General features: G+C 43.4%; 1 protein-coding gene and 1 long non-coding RNA gene across 5 annotated transcripts in view; one reads left to right on the top strand and one right to left on the bottom strand.

The window, feature by feature from the left end:
• The window catches only part of GRAMD2B (GRAM domain containing 2B), a 130,731-nt gene extending 114,742 nt beyond the window's left edge, over window positions 1-15,989 (top strand). For all 3 annotated transcript variants that reach the window (XM_070233137.1, XM_070233138.1, XM_070233139.1), the window contains one exon: window positions 14,962-15,989. In XM_070233137.1, the coding sequence (XP_070089238.1) occupies window positions 14,962-15,405 (444 nt within the window). In that variant the 3' untranslated portion in view covers window positions 15,406-15,989. The remainder of the gene's footprint in view (window positions 1-14,961) is intronic.
• LOC102149489 (uncharacterized) lies at window positions 69-24,417 on the bottom strand. Of its 2 annotated transcripts, XR_011425109.1 has the most exons (6): window positions 24,263-24,399; window positions 12,815-12,918; window positions 9,430-9,590; window positions 8,349-8,503; window positions 3,012-3,149; window positions 825-1,372 (listed from the first exon to the last, which is right to left on the bottom strand). It is a non-coding gene; the product is annotated as an uncharacterized lncRNA (long non-coding RNA). The 2 variants fall into 2 exon arrangements; XR_002799684.2 differs by lacking the exon at window positions 3,012-3,149 and having other exon boundaries at window positions 69-1,372; window positions 24,263-24,417.
• Window positions 24,418-24,647: the final 230 nt, after the last annotated feature.

Raw genomic sequence — 24,647 nt, 5'->3', positions numbered from 1 at the left:
TACTCTGTTTTCTGATGACTAAATTGTAAAGTTTGCTTCTGACAAAACGTGGAAGAGAGAAAACAAAATTGTCACTATAGATACATTTATTATATATATACCATAAACCACGTGATACACATGCACACACACACACAAAGCAAGGGAGAAAAATATGCATAGCCGCTATAGCCTTCATTTCTGTAACTAATCACAAAGATATATTTATAACCATCTTCCTTCTTTTTTTTTTTTAATGATTTTATCTTTTTTCCTTTTTCTCCCCAAAGCCCCCCGGTACATAGTTGCATATTCTTAGTTGTGGTCCTTCTAGTTGTGGCACGTGGGACGCTGCCTCAGCGTGGTTTGATGAGCAGTGCCAGGTCCATGCCCAGGATTCAAACCAACGAAACACTGGGTGGCTTGCCGTGGAGCGCACGAACTTAACCACTCAGCCACGGGGCCAGCCCCACCATCTTCTTTCTTACCCTACCCATTTCATCTTTTCTTTGCCCTCAGAAAGAACTTCAGCTGGTCATGATTCTTTACCTGGTGAGGTGACCCAAATCTTTATTCCCGAAGGGTCTGCATTCTCAGAGCCTTTCTTTTCTTTCTCTCGTTTTTTGTTGTTGCTGCTGTAGTTTGGGGCTGTTAGTTCAATGGCAGTAGTAGATTAAAAGGAATATTTGGCAGTCTTAGCTTCCAACTCAACGGAAACATTTGTCCCGTCAGGAGCCAAAATCGTCAAACCAGCAGAGCTCAAAACTGCAAGGATGGGTGCCGCCGAGACCAGCTAGGCAGCCTGCCAAAGGGGCGGACAGAATTAATAGACAGAATACAAACTATATTATTCAATGGGACAGGGGACCATCAGCCTCAAGGACTGAGGTGAGGTCCCTCGGTTCGCCACATATTTATTTTCGGGTAAAGAATCACAAGCAATCACAATAGCAGAAACTCATGCCTGCAGGGACACGCAGGCCAGAGTCCAAAGGTTCTATTCTTCATCCCCTGAAGCACACCAGACCATCCCAGGTCATTCCCTTGGGGAGTATCTTAAGGACAATCAGCAAGGTATGCAGGCAGCGTTCTGTTCCTGCAAGGGCCAGGCGTTCCTAAGTCCCTTGCCTTCATTCCCAATAACATATTCCCCTCTGGCCTGAGAGTCCAAAGCACAAGCAATCTGGTATAATGATTATGAGGATCAGCAGATCACATACCCCCCCAGTCACCCATTTGGAATTTCTTTTTCCTTAGGCTTAAAGCCTAGCAAGAATGCTGCTATAATCTCCTGCAGCATTTCCCCCTTTTTGTTTTTGTAAGAGGAGGTAGGCGATCCGGGCAGCTTCTCTCTTAGTCAGGTCTCAGAAGGTTTTTCTCGTGTATCTGAGGACTAAGCAGAAAATAATGAAAAATATACATCCTGATATAACAATTCCAATAAGGCCACTGCCAATGGTTTTTATCCAATCAGTAGGAAACATCTTTGATAAGACAGTATGTATACCATCAAACAGTTCAGATTCAGGTAGCAAGGATAATTTAGCATCTTGCATATGTTTTACTTTAACTTGCAATAAATCTATATCTAATGTGAGATTGTCCTTGAGGTGGCTCTTTAAATGCCACCTTATAGTGCTCCAGGCATGCTCACTATCATCCTAAGGATGTGGTGTAATACAGAACTCAGTAACATTCCAATCACATTGCAGTCTGACTAGCTTTTTTAAGTTATGTACTTCAGCTCCCAATATTAATACAGCATTTTGCAGATCCACTAGCTGTTCATTGACTCCCTGATCAATTCTTATCCTACTGTTCCATGCTTCACAGGCATTTTCGGGCCATTGTTGAACAAAGGTAGTGGTTTGAATTGTTTGATGCAGTGCCATCCCAGCAACAGCGGCAGTGGATGCTATTGCTATAATGCCTGATATAGCAGCAATTAATAATCCTATAAATCTTTTAGATCTTTTTAAGACTTTCTGAATTATTTGTAGTAAGGCGTGGGTATCCGGAGATCCTTCCCACGGCCTATTTTGACCTACTGGAAGCCAAACGCCCAAACGTCGCCTCAATAGCATATATGAGTGAGAATCATTGTATAAGGAGCTATTGAGACAAGTGTATAATTTGCAGTCCTTACAATCCACAGTTTTATCTGCTTCATTAATAGATACTGTACCTATGGCCAATACATATGGATCTCGGACTCAGGCTTTGATGTAAAAAGTCCAATTGGCGGATGTGTTGAAAGACAATTTTGTGTTCTCATAGTTTCCATCCTAAATTCTGAATCGCCTTAGACTAAAGGCTAGTTTCCATAAGTCAATCTGTGGTCTACCCATATTAAATTGAGGTTGCAGAGGAGAAAATCCTTCCCCGTGCCATAAAATGGGATATACTCTATGTGTTGTAATACTGGTGTGCTTACACCCTGAAATTTGCCATCTTAACCTTTTATAGGGATTGCAGGCAGAGTCTGTATGGGAGCAATTTGAGACTGTATACCTTTTGGGGGACCAGTCCCATACTGTTCCATAGGTAATCAAAATTACCCCCTCCGTCCCGCGACAAACATCCCAATGTATTCGATCAATTTTATCCACACATAATCTTTGACCAGCACACACTGGACGATTTGGAGCCGTAAGATTGTTTGGGGGGGCAATAGAATAGTGGAAACTGTAACCCGATAACATATGTAACTGTGCTTGGCTATGATTTCTATCGAGCATGTAAGCAGATAGCCAAGCCTGTGTAGTGAAATTTAAACAGCCTCTTCCTCTTCTTATGCAAATAGGCCAAGGGTCGAAACCAAAATGAGTTGTTTCATATGGGGTACCTTCTTCCTTTTCAAATATAGGTAGACGGACATCCTCGGGCCCCAAGACCCAGGATGAATCATTAACATATACAGGGACAGAATTTTCTCCCCAGTTCACTACTCTGATCAATGGGGGGTTAGGAATGTAAGCCCAATATGTATAAGTACTGTTATTCGGCTGGGCTATGGCCCCGGATATACTTACGGCCACCAACACCAGGGCGAACATCGCCAGAGCCAAGTTATTTGGAGTGACGGGTTTCTTTTCTTGTTCAAACACCTTCTCTGCTTGTTGAGCCAATTTATTTATTTGTCCCCAGGTTGGAATTGATGTACGATGTGTCTGTGGCAGTGGGAATGTGATTTTAGTAGTCTTCAGGCTTAAACCCTGAAAACGCATCACCAGTGGTTCATGAGCACCCCGCCAAGAAAACGTCCATTCGCGGTGGACGTCCTACATTAATCGATGTTTTCTTGGCGAGGTGCCCATGATATGGCTTAAGATGTCTAGAAGGAACCCAGATCGGCTTTTCTAAATCTCCTGGTGAAACACAAGCAAAACCTCGTCCCCCTGTTATTAGTGACCCCCTATTCCATGTATTACTCCCAGGATCGAACCAACAGATAGATGGTTTGTTTTTCTTCGTCTGCTCTTGTGCATAATGCTTTTCTGCTGGGGTTCCTTCCTCATATGGTTGCAAAAAATTCAAAGTGAATAATGCTTTGTAAATTCTTTGTGGAGGGGAGATAGTGGCATCTCCCCCTTTTTGTTTTTGTAGCATGGCTTTCAGAGTTCGATTTGCTCGTTCTACTATGGGCTGTCCCTGAGGATTATATGGAATGCCTGTAGAATGGCGGATAGCCCAATCTGTTAAGAATTTAGCAAGAGAGATGCTGGTGTAGGCCGGACCGTTATCTGTCTTTATGGCTTTAGGTCGGCCCATTACTGCCATACAACTACGAAGGTGCATTATCACATGTTTGGCTGTCTCTCCCGTAGTGGCAGTTGCCCAAATATAATGAGAAAAAGTATCAATACAAATGTGTACAAATGACATCTTCCCAAAGGAGGGAATATGAGTATCATCCATTTGCCAGAGGTCATTAGGCTTTAAACCTCTAGGATTAACTCCTGTATGAGTTTCAGGGACTATGTTTACTTCTTGACAAGGGGGACAAGTTCGTACAATTTGATTAGCTTGGGCCCATGTTAAGTCATATTGCATCTTTAAACCTTTAGCATTACAGTGAGTTAAAGCATGAAATTGTTGAGCATCAGAAAAAATTGGGAATAGTAATACATCTGCTCAGGCGTTTCCCTCTGTGAGAGGACCTGGAAGAGAAGTATGGGCTCTGATACGGGTTATGTAAAATATGTGGTGCCAGTTACGAATGGTGGTTTGTAGAACATTGAAAAGAACATACAAAGAATCAGGAAGATTTAGTTTGATAAGTGCTGTTTCAATCAAATGTGTTACTTGAACAGCATATTGGGAATCAGATAAAATATTAATAGGTTCCTGGATATTTTGCAAAGCATGAGCGATCGCTTTTAACTCAGCCTGCTGAGCTGATAATCCGGGGATATCTATGACACAGGTATATGCTCCGGTGTAACCAGCCTTATGATTACTAGAGCCATCTGTAAATATAACATTGGCACCGGACATAGGAGTCAATTTAGTGATCTTTGGAATGATCCACTGAGTCCTTTGTAAAAATTCTAATACAGGTATTTTGGGAAAATGATTATCTATTTTTCACACATAATCAGCAAAAGCCAATTGCCATTTCATATGATTTTGAAAACATTGTGATACTTCTTTGTGGGATAACATCAAGCAAAGAGTATCCAGGTCATTTCCAGAAAGTTGTTTAGTTCTTTCTCCTCCCCGACTTAGTACTTCAACAATAAGATCTAGGTATGGGGGAATGGATTTAGACATATTATTAAGTAAGAATATCCATTCTATTAAATTATTTTGCTGCATTAGGATTCCTGTTGGTGAATGGGGTGTAGAAATAATATATAATGAAATTGGAATACGAAGGTTGACTCTATGCGTTTGGGCAGTTTGAATATATTGCTCAATTAGTTCGAACTCTTGATTTGCTTCTTTTGTCAAGCTTCTAGGGCTATTTAAATCGGAATTTCTTCTCAGAAGAGAGAATAAATGTGATAAAGCACACGTAGGTATTCCTAATTTTGGTCTTAGCCAGTTAATGTCACCAAGCAATTTTTGTAAATCATTTAAAGTAGTGATTGAGTCCCTCTGAATTTGAACCTTTTGAGGTCAGATAGTGGTTTTTCCTACTATTGTGACTAAGTAGAGATAAGGTTTGGTGAGTTGAACCCTTTCTGGGGCTATTTTTAGCCCCGCATGATTCAAATGAAGTTGTAATTCTTGGAAGACAGTAGACAATAAATTAGTGTCTGGGGCTGCACAAAGGATGTCATCCATATAATGAATAATATACGCTTGTGGGTACTTTGCCCTCACGGGGTCTACAGCTTTAGCAACACAATTTTGACATATAGTAGGGCTATTCAACATCCCTTGTGGTAGAACAGTCCAATGAAACCTCTTGTATGGCTCGGCCAAATTAATGGAGGGCACAGAGAAAGCAAAGCGCATTTGATCCTTTTCATGTAGGGGGATGGTAAAGAAACAATCTTTCAGATCTATGACTAAAATTTTCCAGACCTTTGGTATCATATTAGGACTCAGTAATCCAGGTTGTAAGGCACCCATAGGAATTATAGTAGCATTAATAGCCCTCAAATCGGTTAACATTCTCCATTTTTCTGTTTTCTTTTTAATTACAAAAACAGGAGAATTCCAGGGGCTAAGCGTCTCTTGATATGCCCCTTTTCGAGCTGTTCATTAACTAATTCTTTAAGAGCTTCCAATTTCTCCTTTTTCAAAGGCCACTGCTCCACCCACACAGGTTTGTCAGATTTCCACGCCAATGCTATAGGCGTCGGTGGGGGAAGCTTTATATGAGCGGTGGCCTCCATTAAAAAGGCGAGTATCTTAACCCATGCTTATTCTGTTTCCCATTAGGGGCTACAGGGTTTACTGTTTCCTGTAATTGCTTTCCTAGTCCTAAACCTGGGACATATTGTTGTTTTTCCATAATTTTTTGTGATCGCTCACTATAAGAATACCTGAGGAGGAATATATATTTCTGCTTTCTATTGTTCTAACAAGTCTCATCCCCATAGATTAATGGGAAGATCAGTGACATAAGGCTGTAAGGTAGCCTTTTGTCCATTTGGCCTCGTGCAATGTAATATATTTGAACTCTGCCTCAACGCCTGTGCTGCCCCAAGGCCGATAATAGAAATCAGGGGAGGAGTGGTAGGCCAGTGATAAGGTCAGTGTTTAGAGCTGATGATGGAGACATCTGCCCCGCTATCAATTAAGCCATCAAATGTTTTTCCATTGGTGTTCATTTTGCAGGTTGGGTGAGGTTCTAAATTTTTTTCAGTAAGGAAAACCCCCGCTTGCCCCGTACTGCCAAATCCTCGTTGCCCTCTAGTTTGTTGTGAGTTTCCTATAGCAATATAGGGCAAGATTAAAAGTTAAGCAATGCTATCTCCCTTTTGTATCTGCCAGGGAATTGATGTAGACACCATAACCTTTATTTCTCCTTGATAATCACTATCTATAAACCCAGTATGCACCCTAACCCCTTGTGAAGTCAATCCTGACCTCCCTAAAAGTAGTCCAACCGTGCCTTTAAGTAAGCGACCAGATATCCCAGTGTTAATCTGAGGAGGCGTTTCAGCAGGAGTGACTATACAATTCTCACTGCTGGTTAGGCCTACTGCAGCACCTCTGCTGTGGGGTGGGATAAATCCAAGGCACGGCCGTGTAATTATTGGTGTCGTTTTCCTGCTTCTAAGCAGGGAAGGCCCCCTCGTCTGTCGGGGCTGGGAGCCCGCCCCTCCGGTAGTTTCCTGATAGTACATTCCCATTCTTATAACATTTAGATTGGCATTGACTAGCCCAGTGATTCCCTTTCTGGCAACGAGGACACAGCCCAGAGATGGCAGGTGTTTTCCTCACTTTTTGGTTAGAGCCATTATCACTTTTCTGCCTTTTTATCCTGCATTCCTTTCAAGTGTGGCCCGATTTCCCACAACTAAAACATACTCCGGGAAATTTGCCCACTCGCAGACCTGCCATGGCTTGTGCTAACATCTCCGCCTTCAAAGTCTCAGTTCCCACTCCCTGGCACATTTTTATATAATCAGTCAAATTACCCTTTCCCTTAAATGGCCCAAGCACCTTCTTACAATCAGAATTAGCATTCTCATAAGCCAGTAATTGTAAAATAGTGTCTGCTGCCTCTCCATTAGTTATCTGTCATTTAATAGCTTCTTGTAGTCTAGCAATAAATTCTGTGTATGGTTCTTTAGGCCCTTGACTGATTCTCTGAAATGAGACCGTGGCAATACTTTTCGTCTCAATCTTTTCCCACGCTCTCAGGCAGCAGCGTCTTAATGGTTCTACAGCTTGATCCTCCGTCCTTAGCTGATTTTGTCGTCAGCCCAAGGTCCGATGCCCATCAATTGTTCTAAAGATATCGGAATCTGTCCGGCCTGATTATGCGCGGCTGCTGTCTCCGCGTGATCTTGCCACCAGGTATGAAATTGTAAAAACTCCCCAGGGGCTAAGACAGTCTTTGCCAAAGTTGACCAGTCTGCAGGGATCAGTGTATTGCCCTCAGCAATCCCCTGAACTATCCCGACTGTGAAGGGAGAGTTAACTCCATAATTCTCAACGGCCTGTTTTAACTCTTTTAAGATCTTAAAAGGGAAAGGATCATGAACCGCCTTACATATGCCATTGAGATTTTGAGGATCAACACCAGGAGCCCCTCTCTCATGAACGGTTACGGGGAATGCCACGTGAAGGGCTTCCAGATCTCCCTCCTTTACTGCTCGTCTAATTCCCATTTGTAAAGGTGAAAGTGTGGGAGCCGGAGGACGCTTAGCTATGGCGCCGCCAACAAACTCCAGAATGAGTGGAGGAGGGAATGGGACCGGAGCGGGTGGTGGAAATATATCATCAGGCTCAGGTGCTGACGGCCACATGTGCTCTTCCTTTTAGTAGCCGTCTCTTCAAGGACTGCATAATCAGGGCTCTTTATGTGATCAGTAAAGGAGGCCCCACCTTCGCTGTCTGTCTCTCCTTCGCTCCCCTTTGAGGAGTCCTGGGTTTGGAGGGGCTCTAGTACGGAACGAATTAATGATCAAGTGTTCCATATAGTCACAGGCATCAGAATGCCTGTCTGATATTCTTTCTTTAATTCAGTTCCCACCTTTTCCCATGATTGTAAATCTAACGTACCTAGAGTAGGAAATCAAGTACAATGGTTCTCTATGATTTGCAACAACTCAAACAATTGATTTTTACTGACCTTAGCCCCCACTGCCCTCAGCAATTGCCTGAGTAAGCAGATGTAAGGGCGATACCGTTCTGTACTTTCAAAATTACCCATTTACCCTGTTGAAACTTCTGGAAGCACTTACCGACACGGGGAATCTTTTGAGGCCTCACACCGCTTCCAGCTTCCGCACCGCTGAAACTCCACCGTCGCTCTTTGGCGGCTCTTCCTTCGTGCCCCACATTGGGCACCACTTGCGGCCAAGACCAGCTAGGCAGCCAGCCGAAGGGGTGGACAGAACTAATAGACAGAACACAATCTATATTATTCAATGGGACAGGGGACCATCAGCCTCAAGGACTGAGGTGAGGTCCCTCAGTTTGCCACATATTTATTTGCGTAAAGAATAAATTTGGGTAAAGAATCACAAGCAATTACAACAGCAGAAACTCATGCCTGCAGGGACACGCAGGCCAGAGTCCAAAGGTTCTATTCTTCATCCCCTGAAGCACACCAGACCATCCCAGGTCATTCCCTTGGGGAGTATCTTAAGGACAATCAGCAAGGTATGCAGGCAGCGTTCTGTTCCTGCAAGGGCCAGGCGTTCCTAAGTCCCTTGCCTTCATTCCCAATAACATATTCCCCTCTGGCCTGAGAGTCCAAAGCACAAGCAATCTGGTATAATGACTATGAGGATCAGCAGATCACATACCCCACCAGTCACCCATTTGGAATTTCTTTTTCCTTAGGCTTAAAGCCTAGCAAGAATGCTGCTATGATCTCCTGCAGCAGATGGGAAGCAAGAATTCTACAAGTAGGTTATTAGTTGTAATCATGAAAGGAGCCATTGCTGCTCCCAACCTTGACTCTTGGACCCATGGCTATAGGAGAGGCACACGGATATTGGCTTCTGCTTCACAGCATCTACTGCATCCTGTGTGACAGAACCACCTGCTTTCAGGGTGTCTCTCCTAACTGGCAGCTAACAGGGGGCTTCAATAGGCCATGATCCTGTCCTGTTAACCAGCAGCTTCTGAGTGTTGGAGGATGTGGTGAAAACCAGTGGATTCAATGGGCACGTCTCCTCTGCTGAAATGCTTTTGCCATGAAATGAGCTTCTTGATCAGAAGCAATATGGTGTGGAGTGTGGAATGAAGTCACCACGCTGGTGAATAAGACAGAAACATTATGGGTAATGAAGGCAGATCAATATTGAGAACACATACCTAATCCAAAGAAGACAAATCTCTTCCCACTCCATGCTGGAAGAGGTCCAATGTAATAGTCTAGCCACCAAGTGGCCGGCTGGTCCGCAGGCGAATGATGCTCTATTGAAGGTTCAGTGACTGTCTCTGCTGTTGCCAAGGCAGGCACTCAGCCAGGTCGGCTTTGGGGAGGGGAAGTCCATGTGGTTGAACCCAGAAGAAAACATCATGATAAGTGATATATATTCTCAATTTAAAGATTAACATTTCAATGGGTTATTTTAGATTGAAGGCAGAGCATGGACTCTTGCCCTTACAGCGGCACTTCCAAAAAACAAAAGAGATATTCACAGGTTCCAGTCTTCCTCCCCATCAGCACTGGACTGGTTAAAATGCTATTTATTCAGTGAGTGCTCTGTGAGGAAGTCAGTCAGAGCCCATGAGCTGTCAGGGAGGTGTGAAAAAATTTCCTAGACTGCTTGGCGTTAAATGGTTCTGCTAAATATTTCAGGAGAGAACAGTGGTGAACGAACAATCTGCCTTTCTGCCACTGCACTTTGCCTCATTTTTAAATGTGGCAAAGTTTCACTCAAGGGTTAAACTCACTCATGGGAAATTAAGCCATTTCTTGCTAAATTAAGAAGTAAGAACAACAGTCACATGATAACATTGGGGCTCTGACACGGTTGATCTGTGTAACGTGGCATGGAGGATGCAATGTGCTGTCAGCTTTACAGATAAGCATATTGTGACCCAATTTGTTTGCCAGGCAGTTGTTCCAGAGAGGTAGTTTACTGACAGAAGAAAATTGAAGGCAGATTACTGACTGCGCAATCAAAGCCGAGTGGCTGCAGAACTGAATAAAATGTTGTGTGAATCCAGAAGTCACCCTGGAGTAAAGAAAATTAAACAGCAAGGAGGAAGAGGGATTAACTCACAACAAATGCCAGGTGATTTCTACCTGCGTCACCCCATCCAACAGTGACCTAGTGAACAAAGCCCAGTAAATTTGACTCCATCCTGGTTCAAATGCCTCCCCAGGAGCAGAATTCTATAGGCAACCTTGGTAAAAGAAGTGAATAAGCTTTGGGTCAACAAACATATCCATTTGCTATCACTGTTTTTTAACTTTTAGGAAAACTTAGATTTTCCACTGTATTTTACATCTTGTTGTATGACCAGTGAGTAGTACTAGATATTGATGCTTCCTCTAACACTATTTTCTCTAAGGCCACAACATGAAATTCAGCTTAAGGCAGGCCTGTCTTGCAGGCTTGTGACTGTATTGATCCTACTGCCCGAATGGATTTTTAAATGAATTTTACAAGAAAATAACACTGTATGTGGACTCTTTGTGGGGCTTGAGCCCCCTCAAGGCTCCTGATATTCTTCCTTGTACTTTCAATGTCAAAAATAATCATTAATTTCTTTTTCTTTTTTTTTTTTTTTTGAGGAAGATTAGCCTTGAGCTAACACCCACCGCCAATCCTCCACTTTCTGCTGAGGAAGGCTGGCACTAAGCTAACATCCATGCCCATCTTCCTCTACTTTATACGTGGGACGCCTACCACAGCATGGTTTGCCAAGCTGTGCCGTGTCTGCACCCGGGATCCAAACTAGCGAATCCCGGGCCGCCAAAGTGGAACATGTGAACTTAACTGCTGTGCCACCAGGCCGGCCCCAGGAATAATCAATAATTTCAAAGCACAAGTGATATGAAAACAGATCTCTCAAAGTGCGATGAATGTGGTGGTCATTTGGAGCAACAGTAAACCTTTCTGAGCAATTGATTCCTGTCTCTTTTTGAAGGGAAGAGTATTAAATTGGGTGGGAATCCAAACTCTACGTCAAGTTGTAGTCTCCAGAAAGATTTTGGAAATACGCCCTCCCGTGATCTAGCCAGAGAAGGAAAGGACATGACCGGGTCCAATCAGAACTAGAGTCTTCTTCCGTTTTTACATGGAGCCTAATGAAGGTTAAAAGTTTGCTAAATGTTATACAGGGAAGAGGTGAGGAATATGAGATAAGGACACTTGTAAAGCCCTTGAAGCTATAAAATAGCATAAAACTGTGGGAAAGGCCATGAGCTTTCTATTTGGTTCTGCTGCAAGTAAATATTCGCACATGACCACACCTGCCGCTGAGGTGGATACCTAAAACGAGGAACACTGTCTTCCTGGAAAAATAGGAGGTGTATCTGTTTCTAAATCAATATTGTTATAGTCTTTTGTTTGGGTACCGTCAGGTTTTTTACATGTGGAGACTTGCTGACATTAGGGTAAATATTAATAAATCAACCCATGACGATTATAAAGGACAAAATCTGTCACTCCCATCCTCTGCTTCCAACTTCACAAACAGGACCTGAGACAGTAAGATTAAATAATTCTCTGGAGGCCAAGCAACCAGGACTAACCAAAGGGGACTTGCTGTAGACAATTCTGCTTTCTTTCAAATCTGGGAGCTCATCAGGTGGATATTTTTACTTATAACATTTGTACCATCTAGACCCTGATTTAAAGAAATGAACAAGCATGGAACTTAGTTTTTCCTCCCACGAATTTGGTTTTCATTAAGTATTTAGGATCCCATAAACACTTTCTTATTTCATGTTTGATAATATTTTTCTTTTTTGGCACTTGGCACCAATAATGAATACAGCACCAAACAATATAACTAGACACTGTAATTCCCTGATGAGATTCTAATTTATTCAGCTAGGACACAAGCACTGCCCAAGGTTGAAACACTTGAAGCTTTAGCTGCTCATTTTCCTAGGTATTTAAATCTCCCTATCTTTCAAGCTGTCACAGGCACACGGCTCTCCTAACTTACTCTGGGCCTGCAGAAAACACAGGCCGCCAAAACAAAATCGCCATGTTCTGCCCCTCTTTCTGAATCTGATGATTCTGAGGCTGTGAGCCAAGTCTGCGGAGGAATTCTTCGGTTGGGCTGTTTTAGTTTGCAACTCTGCTTCCCCAGGGATTTACTGGCAATGAGATTAAAGGTCCTCCCGCCAAAACAATGTGATCCAAGGAATGCCTACCACAGAATCCTAGGGAGGGACATGTTTGTTAAAACAGATCCCAAAGCACCTGCCCCATGGCCAAGTGGTTAAGTTGGTGCGCCCCGCTTCGGGGGCCAGGGTTTCATCGGTTTGGATCCTGGGCGCGGACGTGGCACTTCTCATCAGGCCATGTTGAGACAGCGTCCCACACAGCACAACCAGAAGGACCACAACTACAATATACAGCTACGTAATGGGGGGGCTTCGGGGAGAAGATTGGCAACAGTGGTTAGCTCAGGTGCCAATCTTTAAAAACAAACAGATCCTGAGACCCCTCATCAGATCTCCTGAATTACAGTCTCTGGTGGTGGGTTTGGGAATCCAGGGCCACCCACTTACAATAGAGAAAAACGGTTCAATCCAAATTGGCTCTGGTTGTAAACCATGAGGTCCTTTAGGAACGTAAAGGAACATCCTTTGCAAGCAAAATCCAAGTCCAGGAGCTGCGGGAAAGAGGAAGAAAGCAACATTGCGTTCAGCTCAGGTTAGGCCCTGAATTCCTTTAGGCCATCCCAGATTCCTTTTTAGCCCTGAGGATGTGGCCTAGGACTTGTCTTTACCTATGCACAATACACTGGTTATGCCTATTCCAGATTCATTAATGGCAAGAGTAGGTCTAAACCACTGTCAATACAGAGCATGAATAAAAATGTTCATTGAGAGATGCCAGAGCACATTTCAACCAGAAATTTCCATTGACGTAAACTCAGGAGTGCATGTCTAAAGCAGATCATAAACAAGAGCATCTCCGGAGAAAAGGAAATGTTTGTGTTCCCAAATCAGAGGCAGAGGTCCTTGAAAATACCACATTGTTGGCTCCCAGAATGGGGCGCTCTCATGCCCTAAATGACGAATCAGGTCCATTTGTTCTGCTTTGTATTTCTCACTGTTTTTCTGCACCGGTGGTGAAATTTAAATAGATTTCATCCGCATCAAAGAAAATAAATTCCTCGGTGGACTTTAAATGTTAAGAATTCTGAGATGTGTGCTCTTCTGTCTCAGAAATGAGAATGCACTGAAACAGGAAGTCAGCCTCACAAAGGGGAGGAACCTCAGAGAAATATAACTTAAACCTTTTTGAACATATTCCATTTAGGGGGACAAAGTCCCCCATAGCTTGCCCACCTCATCCATTCCAACTTTCCCATGGGGAAAATAAAGGCTTGATAACAAACAATTACAAGAGAGGAACAAATCAATCAAAATGGTAATAATGGAGCAATTACATAAGAACAAAAACAATTACCAAAAGAAAACCACAATAATAATTTTACAAATACATTATTTAATACAAAAACATCAACACCTCCAGAGCACAGCCAACTTAAGTGATGACTGATTTTTAGGGTGATGGCATAATTTGTCATCCACACCATGACACTTGTGAAAGTAAAAAGTGGTGCTATGAATAATTTCAACAGGACAGCAGGCATACACCAGAACTGCCCCAGGAGATCCAGGGGTCATGGTCACCTAACTAATAATTCACAAACAACATATCTTTCCACAAGAGTGTGGGTATTCCAAGCATCTAGATGTGCACTTGCTCAGTGAAGACTTTGCAACATTATTGGTGGTAAAACACTGAAAGCAAGGCTTCGGAATTCTCTAGCAACAGGCTGATTCTAGTGGCAAATACTCATGACAGTTTTGGCCTTCTTGCACCTCAGAGATTTAGGTCAGCCTGACTCCAGTCCACAGGGTCCATATCCACAACCCCCTCAACTCTCATGTCATTCAGTTCCAAATATTTCTTAATTTGGGGTTCTTCTTAAATGTATGAGTTCCTTTTAAATCTAAGAGTTCTTTAGTAATGTTATTTGGTTCCAACACATGAGATGTTTAAGCTATTCTTCTGTTACTAATTTCTAATTATATTGACCATTATGGTCAGATAAGATAGTCAGGATGATATTGTTCCTTTTGGAATATATTAAGGTATCCTATATGGCCTAGTGCGTTATATTAGTTGGAGTTTTCCAGGGAAACGGTATCAATAGGCTATATATTGTTATATGAGGAGATTTATTATGGGAATTGGCTCACGCAATTATGGAGGTTGAAAAGTCCCATAACATGCCATCTGCAAGCTGGAGACCCTGAAAAGCTGGTGGTATAATTCAGTCTGTGTCCCAAGGCCTGAGAACCAGGAGCTCCGATGTCCAAGGGCCGGAGAAGACAGATGTCACAGCTCAAAAAGAGAGCAAATTCACCCTTCCTTGCCTTTTCAATCTATTTGGGCCCCAAAGGATTAAATGCCCACCTACATTGGTGAGGGCAATCTTTTTATTCAGTCTACTGATTCAAATACTAGTCGCTTCCCAAGATGCCCTCACAGACACACCCCGAAAGAATGTTTTACCAGGTGTCTGGGCATCCCTCTGCCCAGTCAATTTGACACATAAAATTAACCATCAAATGTGTGGTTTACTCTTTTTAAAATATTTCGTTTATGCTCAAAATGAATGTATTTTTCTGTTTGACAGGTCTCCCATTTTTTACTTCCTCGTGGTGCCACTTGTGTGTCTGTGGATGCTGTTGACTTGGACACCACTGTCTTCATCAGTTTCCCCAAAAGATCCAGCACAAGTTCCTGCGTGTATAACTTTCCTGGTGATTTGAGAGGTCCCGGGGAGAGCGTTCATCATGCACTGTCCAGCCTCTGCTACCACACTGCTCTCCCTCCCCCCTCCCCCATCTCTCAGTCTGCCCTTTGCCAGGGTCCTTGCTCACACCATGTGACCTTCCCTGAGCATGTACCACAGGCAGCGGCCCCTCCAGCCAGCCAGCCTCCCCACCTGGAGGGCTACCTTCTGTCCCCGACAGGGCTTCTGCCTATATTGCCTCCCCAGAGATGGAGCCCTCCCTACAATGATTTGTTTACCAGCTGCAAAGGGAATATGATCATCTCCATAGGTTGCACCAAGTGATAGTAATTCTAAATATCACATTTATTAGGTAACTTGAGAACTTAGTTCTCAGCCCAACATACTAAAAGGGATCACAATATGCCATCCCAAAATATGCCATTTGGGCATAAGGATTATTTTGAGCTGAAGGCATTTAAGTCGCTGAAATCTCTTATCTACCTAAAAGCAGAACCTCCCAAAAGAACTTAACTGTCATAAATCCCTTCCCTGAGAAGAACTCTAATCTAATCACACCCAAACAGACATTGTCACAAGACTAGCATATCTCCATCTAGTCTCCTGAGTGTCCACTTATCTCTCCAAAGTCATTTGTTTCCCCATAACTGCCTCTTCTCCCTCTCCCCTTCTCCCACTAAGTTAGGTAGATAAGCCTCCAAGTCTAACTACTTCTTGGGGTTTTCACTTCTTTTCTGTGAAGTCCTTCATACGTGTAAAATTATTAACATCAGTAAAATCTGTACACCTTTACTCCTGTTAATCTGCCTTTTGTCAATTTAATTCACAGGCCCCCAAAAACGAGAGTAACAGAGTAGAAGAAAAGTTTTTCCTCCCCTACAATATCAAATAAAGTTCATGGAAATTTGTGCGTGCCACTTATCTATTAGAACAACAAGAAAAATTCTGCATTTTTAGATCAGACCTGGCCCAGCCAGGGGCTGGCCCGGTGGTGCAGCAGTTAAGTTCGCATGCTCCCCTCCAGTGGCCTGAGGTTCACCTGTTCGGATTCCGAGCATGGACCTATGAACCGCTTATCAAGCCACACTGTGGCAGGTGTCCCACATATAAAATAGAGGAAGATGGGCACAGATGTTAGCTCAGAGCTAATCTTCCCCCCAAAAAAAGATACACATTTAAAAAAAAAAAAGACCTGGCCCAATATCAAGTAAAGTTCATGGAAATTTGTGCCATTCATCCACTAGAACAACGAGAAAAATTCTGCATTTTTAGATCAGACCTGGCCCAGCCAAAGGACCTTGATATTTCCAAGAGTTCTGGAAGAAGAGATGCGCCAGTGAAGACAATATTCCTAAACCCAGTGACTTGTGAGCTCAAAGGCAAAGTTATCAAGCGTTGAGAGTATGGATTCTAGAACCCAAACCTCTAGATTCAAATTTTTCTTCTGTGACTTCCTAATGGTGAGGTTTGGCAAAGTACCCTATCTTTTTACGCACTGTCACATCACATGGGGATAATGACTCACAATTCTGCAGGTCTGTTGGAAGCATTCAATGAGGTAATGAGCACAGTGATGCAGCAATGGGGTCACCACGTGCTCAGTGCTGCTGCTGTTGCTGGCATCTTGGGAAGAGAGCTAGGCCTCACCTACCAGGAATGTTGTATGCATACCTCCCCTTTATGGTTTTCTTTTTTTTTTTAACTTGGTTAAGAATCACTTGTGTTAGAGACGAGTGCCTTGTGATTGAATGGAATTAACAACAAACCTGTCGTTTCTCTTTCTGAGTGACAAATTAGATGAACATTGTCTTCCTCAAACAAACAGTAATAGGAACTTGTTACAAAGTCCTTTTTTATACAATCTGCCCTCAAGTCACAGAAAAATCTGGTAAAAAAAAAATGTTCATGGGGGTCGGCCACATGGCCGAGTGGTTAAGTTCGCATGCTCCACTTTGGTGGCCCAGGGTTTTCTCTGGTTCGGATCCCGGGCGCAGACATGGCTCTGCTCATCAGGCCAGGCTGAGGCAGCGTCCCACATGCCACAACTAGAAGGACCCACAACTAAAATATACAACTATCTACTGGGGGGATTTCGGGAGAAAAAGCAGAAAAAAAAAAAAAAGAAGATTGGCAACAGTTGTTAGCTCAGGTGCCAAGCTTTAAAAATGAAAAAAAGTTCAGGAACACATTAGTGTTAACATTTTATAGATGAGGAAGCTGAATTCCAAGAAGCTAAATGAGTTGCCAAGAGACTCAACTGCAGGGAAAAGCACTTGGATCCAGGTGTTCTGGTCCAAAAGCCCAGCCTCTTTCTACCACACTCTACGCCTCAGGGGTTTGTCCGAAATCCAGAGGGTAAAGCTTTGAAAAATGTCATAACTAGTTGGAAAAAAAAAAACCTAATTCCAAAAGACTTCCAAAATTAAAATTATTGTCAACTACATGTTCTATCACATCTCATTAACCATCAAACATCACCAGCAAGCTATTACATGGACCGGATTAATACAACCATTGTTTAAATAACTGACTCAGTTTGCATTTTTTGTTAAATGTAACAGTAGCTCAAGAATTTACATTTTGCCTCGAGTTATGCAAACCTTCTCCAGAAACTTTGAAACGAGTTTGATTTTGATCTTGTTGGGACAACTCACCTTTGCTTAAGGGCAAAGTGTTGGGCTTGGTAGCCTCTCAAAATGCATATAGTGCTACAATCCTATGACTTTACTGAGACCTGAAGTTTAAGCAACTGTTTCCTTCAACAAAAGAGCTTCATTTGTCCCAGAATTGGGTGTGCCTTAATATCTCTGCCACACTCAGTAGGCTAGGAGCAGCCGTCGGGGCCTGGCCTCAGTGAACCCTGGTGACAGATGTCAGTGCACCGCGGCTGGGCTCTTGGTCAGTTACACTCCCTGCAGTTGGAGGTTTGCAAAGCGTATCCTAATGGCCACCACACTCTCCCACCCCATTTTATAGGTAGTGAAATTAAGTCACAGAGAAGTAACTTACCAAAAGTCAGAGCTGGTTAGCAGAGGAGCCAGAATTTGATGCTCTGGTCCCAGAAGGCTTGCTGGTGACCATTATGCTAGACTATCTCCTATCTAAGTCCACACTTTCTGCACCTGCAGAAACTGTCTGAAGTTCACATCAGTGTCTTTAACAAACAATCACAAGCATTTCACTTGTTCTGCAGTGATCAAGAAAAGGAAGTCTAGAGCCATCCCTGATGGCCTAGTGTTTAAAATTCGGTGCGCTCCACTTCAGCATCCTAAGTTCAATTCCCTGTCCTGGAACCACACCACTTGTCTGTTGGTAGCCATGATGTGGCAGCAACTCGCATAGAAGAATTAGGACTTATAACTAGAATATACAACTATGTACTGGGGCTTTGGGGAGGAAAAAACAGAGAGGAAGATTGGCAACAGACGTTAGCTCAGGGCAAATCTTTCCCAGAAAAAAAAAGAAAAGGAAGTCTGTAATAGTTCAAATAGATGTCCATATAAACAGCTAATATGTTTACAAACCACCAAAATCAGGAGATCAATTCCCAAGCCTAGATAACTACAGAGCAATCTGGAAAAGTGACATATCCAGAGTGACTCTTGAGCCCATAATATGGGATAATTGAGATTATTGCTATTTATTTTTAATAGCACAATGACATCAGAAAACTCTACTATTTCACTAGGTCCCTCAAATCTTAGAATACTGGAATTAAGTTTCCATTGTCTAGGAACACATGAGGGCAAAATGTGAATGGGAAACCAGGTAAATAATCCTGTATCACGGCATGAGGTTTTTCTTAATAGGCTCGAAAACATGTCTCAACACCATGGTTTATGTCCTAAAAATAAACATTTCCAGAAAAAGTTTCCTTTTCAGAGAAGGGACTAGAGAAATGAAAGCCCTGGGAACCAAAGCTGCACACGGGCTGCCGGGGCCTCCCCACGGGGCCCGGAGGCTGAGCCACGTCTCACGGCTGCTGCCTCCAGCCCAGCTCCTGCAGCCAGTACGGGCTCTCTCAGCCCTGCAGCAGCACAGCCACCCTCATCTAATTCTCCATGAGGCCGCAACTCCTACAGCCAGCACCCATTGCCAGGGAACCAAAGACATGAGGGACCAAAGTCACTTCTCATTTCAACCTTGCACAGAGGCCCAAACTTCCCATTTCTTAATAATTCCTGGGAGTAAATCTATTAAATTGTTCAAGATTCCTAAGGCCAATGAAAACTCCCTGCATTTTTCTAATGACGACTTCAGTAGTATGGGGCATTGCTTCTAAATGATCCCAACTAAATAGGGTCTCCTGTGTTTTGGGAAGCCATGCAGCAGAGAAAATCCACATACTGACTTCCCTCCCCATTCAATGCTGCACCTGAGATCACCCATTTTGGAATCTTCCAGCTTCCCTAGATCCTGCATCATACATGGCAGTTTTCTTGTCCTCTTTCTGGGCCTCAGACTTGCTTAATAAAAAATATTCCATGAGTCTTCCTCTCTCCACATGTGACAGATGGCCAGGAAACTTAGGTTTTATTTGAAAAAAAAGCCATTAAAAGCAATAACTTATTTGGGTTAATTTGATTTTGTTTCCTTATGATAACTCAGGAAAACAACTGCCAGGTGTAAAGGTCCCAAATCTTCTAAATCTCAGACTGGTCTGGATCTGCAGTGTGTGTGGCCACCCCCGGCAACGCACACACACACACCAGTCATGGAATGTTCTGGGCTCATAGGACTACAGCTACAGCCAGCTGTCACATCTCAGATCCAGGTTTTACTGAAAAGTGGGCCAAGAGGGGAATTCCAGCTGGGTGGGGACCAAGGGTGGTTTTTCCCTCAGATTGGGTCTGTGAGAATGGGGAGGTGCCTTTTCTCGCAAATGAGCACAGCTTTCCAGTGCACAAACCAGAAAGAATTTCTCTTCTCTGACACCTGTGTCAGCCCCGGGAAATTACCCACCGGGTATAAAATGGTCCCTGGCCTGTTTTGTTTGTTTGCTTTGTCTTGGGTAAGCCTGTCACCGAGTACCACCCAAAATACACCAAATCACTTTTGCTGTACTTGTCGCTCAAAACGTTGTCTTTTTCACTTGAGCCTATGAAGTTCGTCTTGGTAGCACTGGATATGGTGATTGTCAATGCTGAAACTCTAAAAGCAACTCATGTCCCAGCCCTGGCAGGAGCCATTTGGCCTGTGGCTGTTCAGTGATTATCAACTGAAAACAGTGACAGTGACCAAAAAGAGCACAGTGATGCGAAGCAAACCATCTCCCCAGCTGCCCCACGGATCCGCCAGCTGAACGGCAGACAGGTGGGCAAACGTCTTGGAGAAATCAGAGAATCGCTCTGGCTAAACTCTGAGTTTTGTCATGTGAGATTCAGAAGAAAATAAGAGCAGATAGATAACGTGATTTTGAGGTCTTACAACTTAATTAATGATATTAACATTGTGTACAAATTCAATTTTATCCTCTGCCTGGGCTTCAGAGAGGGCAGGAGACAAGCCAGCAAGAAGAAGAAACTTTTCCTGACGGGAAAACCCGGTAAGTGGGTTTTTCCTCGGTCCTAGGGGAACTACGTTCATAGACGCACATACAGCGAAGTGGCAGTTTTTCTCTTTCCTAATTTATATTTTATTGGTAGAAATAGGCAGTCTAGTTCTCTCTCTTGCAAAGGCAGTGAGAGAGCAACAAAGAGACAGGGTCACCCGGGTAAGGACGCTCGTGCATCAAAGACTATGGACCCAACATGGACATATTGATGATGAAGAGAAACAAGTTACAAACGATCATGTACACAGAATTATTCCATTTTTGTTTTTTAAATGACATAGAAAATTATTGTCCCCATGGGACAGAATTCCAGCTCTCTTCCAAGCCCTGCGCAAGTGTGGACCACAGGTCCTGGCCCACGTCCCCTGCCTCACTCCAGGCCTCACTCCCACACTGGCCTCCTCTTCCTCCTCCTGGGAAGTCTGTCAACTGTGCCAGCCTCCTTCAAGCTGGAGGGGAAGAGAGCCTTCTCTTCTACCTCTCAGCTTCTGCGCCTGGGCCTATGAACTGAACTGACAAAAGACAGACAGACAGGAGAAAAAGCGTGCAAATTGTATTTGATGTTAATATTCTCCCACGGCAGGAGGGGCTTCCTAGAGAAGTGGAAACCCCAAAGAGGCAGTTAGACCCAAGGGCTTATACACCACTTTAACAAAGAGTGGTCAATTGTAGAGACATGAAGACAAAGGAAAAGTGGGTTTGTGCTAAGAGCAGTAAATTGTAGGCAAGTGACTAGGAAATACATGGGGGAAACTAATGGAAAACAGGGTCATTTTCACAAGGTTTGTTTGTGCAGACTCATCTTGCGTCGACTGCCTGTCTCTGATAATAGGAATGTTCTCCCCTTCCTGGCACAGGGCGGAGAGGGTGGGGAAGGGGGGCACTTTTCCCACAGGAAAGATATGCCCTGCTTTGAGGGAGAAAGCAGAAGGAAGACAGCCCTTCCTGCATCTGCTGTTTCTCAAGTGCCTTCAGCTCAAAATAATCAGTATGCCAAAGAGGGCTCGTCTGGAGCGGGGTGTTCTGATCCGCTTCACTGCCCCAGCTGTATGTTTGCCTGGACAGTCAGCTCTTGGCGTCACTATTGACCGCTCTCAGCAGAAATGTCTCCTTCTCAAGAAGGCCTTTTCTGACCCCCTCGTCTAAGTTAGGATGTTCCCTGCTCCTCTCTCACCTCATCATTCTGTATCACACTTGGTTTCAAATATCTCAATTTGTAGTCAATGTGTTCGTTGACTGACTTGTTTATTGACTTTGCCCTCCTCTAGACCCAGGGGCCAAGACTACGCCTTCTTGTTCTGTGAGGTCTCCCAGCTCTGAGGACAGTGCCTGGCACAGAGTGGGAGCTCCATAAACATATGTTAAGTAAACGCGCACCAGAGACAAGGACACACATCCACATGTTAACTGTGTTTGTCTCTGGCTGGTGAGGTCGTGACTGCCAAACGTCTTCTCTCTTGCCTACCTGTACTTTCTGGATGTTTTTCTTCAACACTCTACTTTCATAAGAAAATAAGTTATTTGTACATTTAAAAAAGATGATTAACATGAACAACATGATGAAATGCTTTCATTTTAAGCAGTCATGTAACTTAGTTGTATACAAGCCCAAGGCTTTTCAATAGCTTCAGAACATTTCTGCAGTGATTTCTCTCTTCTAAACTTGACCAGGGAGACTACGACATTGAATACAAGGAAGGGGCAGTGAGCCTTGATGAAAAGATCATGGGTTTCAGGTTCAGCCAGATCCAGGTTTCCATAATGACTCTTCCAGTTCCCAGCTCTGTACACTTGGGCAAAGAACCTCAACTCTCTGAGCCTTATTTTCCTTATCTATAAGTTACTCATTTAAAAAATATGCATTTTCTGGGGCCAGCCCAGAGGTGTAGTGGTTTAGTTTGCACACTCCACTTCGGCAGCCCACACTTCATAGGTTCAGATCCTGGGTGTGGACCTACACACCACTCATCAAGCCATGCTGTGGCAGCATGCCACATACAAATTGGAGGAAGACTGGCACAGATGTTAGCTCAACACCAACCTTCCCCAAGCAAAAAGAGAAAGATTGGCAATAGATGTTAGCCCAGGGCCAATCTTCCTCACCAAAACAAACAAAAAAAATCCATTTTCAGCATTGTTTTATATATAATATTTTGTTCCTGGTAATATTCATGCCTGCTATTTTAAGTCAATTCTTCTTGAAAAAAGTACGCAAACTAAAACCTCATCTGTAGGTTGAACCAAATAAACTGCCAATATTTGACCTTTTTTTGTTTTCAAAGTTGTTTTTTGGGTGAGGAAGATTGGCCCTGAGCTAACATCTGTTGCCAATCTTCCTCTTTTTCTTTTTTCTCTCTAAAGCCTCAGCTCACAGTTGTATATCCTAGCTGTAAGTCATTCTAGTTCTTCCATGCAGCAATGCCACCGCAGCAATGCCACCACATCATGGCTTGATGAGCAAGCAGTGCTAGGCCTGCACCCAGGATCGGAACCAGCAGACCCTGGGCCACCTAAGCACGAACTTAACCCCTTGGCCCTGGGGTCAGCCCCCTAACAATTTTTTAAACTTAAAAACAAAATGGCAATTTGATATGATTCAACATAACTGGTGTTTTTCTACCTGGGGGTTCAGTAGGAAGCCTAACGATTTGGACTCCGCAGCCAGCCCAGGCATCGTCCAAACCAATGAAAATTTCCAATACGGCTCAACCTGTTGGCCCAGTCTGCTTTTTGGTCCCTGCTAGTTCAGGGTCCGGAGGCATGCAGACTATCACTCTTATTTTAAAGACCCATGACTCCAATTCCATTGATAAAGTTCCCAATTCCATAATTGTCTGGGCTTAATGGGAATTCCCATAGAAAAAAAGAAAGTATTATGTACTTGAAAATGAAGGGAAAGAATTTTCTCATAAAGCTGTTCGTCTTGAGGTATAGCTCATAGACTGCCCCCTCCCCACTGTATGCATGTCACCCACAGACACTCCCCTTTAAAAAGACAGAATTTCCTTGTTCCTTTATGGTTAAGAAGGTAAGCGCAACACGGTTAGACAGCCAGTGTATATAGGAAAGAACTAGTTTAAGAAATAAGAAAACATGCCACTGTCAAGGAAGTTCTCATTCGTTTGAGCTGTCAAACTAGGTAATAAAGAAATTCAAATTCTGTAAAGGAAACCAAGAACAAGAAATTGGTTCGAGTAACACAATAATAGGAGGAAATCTTTAAAAAAGAAAAAGCAATTGGTTGCCTTCTCCTTACGTCTAAGAGCGAAAAAAATACCCAGGTGGAAGGCGTCGGGAACATCAAACTTCCTGGCTTGTTGCCGGTTGCAAGTGCACAGATATTTTCAGCCTAATAGGACACATCAAATACATCAACATTTTAATGTACTAATTTGTTACTAACATTTCTAAGCCAAGGGGTAAGAGGGAAAGAGGAGACACGCTCCACACTTGTGAGTGGATAAATGTGAAATAATTTAGCAAAGAAAATAACTTCAGCTTAGGCTGTCATAAGATTCTGTGCACCTCTAACTGGCATGGTTTTCTTTGGTCATCCCAGGTAGATTTAGATTTTTCAATCCCAATCTCTCCTTGGTCCTCAGAAATGCAAATGTTAAACCAACATACCTGTTACGATTAGGTTTGCCTGCAAGTAAGAAACAAAACACCAAAATTACAACAGCATGAACGAGATAGAAGGTTCTCCCTCCATCTCAGAAGAGCCCAGGTCCGCAGTCTAGAGCTGGTGTGTCTGCGCCCAGAAGCCCTCAGGAAGCCAGCCTACTTTTACACATGGCTGCCCCTTGCTGCAAAGAGACTGCAAGATGCTGTCTTTAGTCCAGGCAGCCATGCACCCACTGTAAGAGGGAGAGGATGGATGCTGGAGACGGTAACGACCTGTCTCTAGCACAACCAAATTCTACCAAACACAGAAAGGGATCAGAATATGCCACCCCCAAATATGCTACTTTGGCATAAGGATTATTTTGCACTGATGGCAATTGAAAAGAAT

This window comes from Equus caballus, chromosome 14 (genome assembly GCF_041296265.1).
Source record: "Equus caballus isolate H_3958 breed thoroughbred chromosome 14, TB-T2T, whole genome shotgun sequence".
NCBI classification, from domain to species: Eukaryota; Metazoa; Chordata; class Mammalia; order Perissodactyla; family Equidae; genus Equus; species Equus caballus.
Note: the sequence above shows the minus strand (reverse complement) of the source record. Positions and strands in the feature narration are given on the sequence as shown.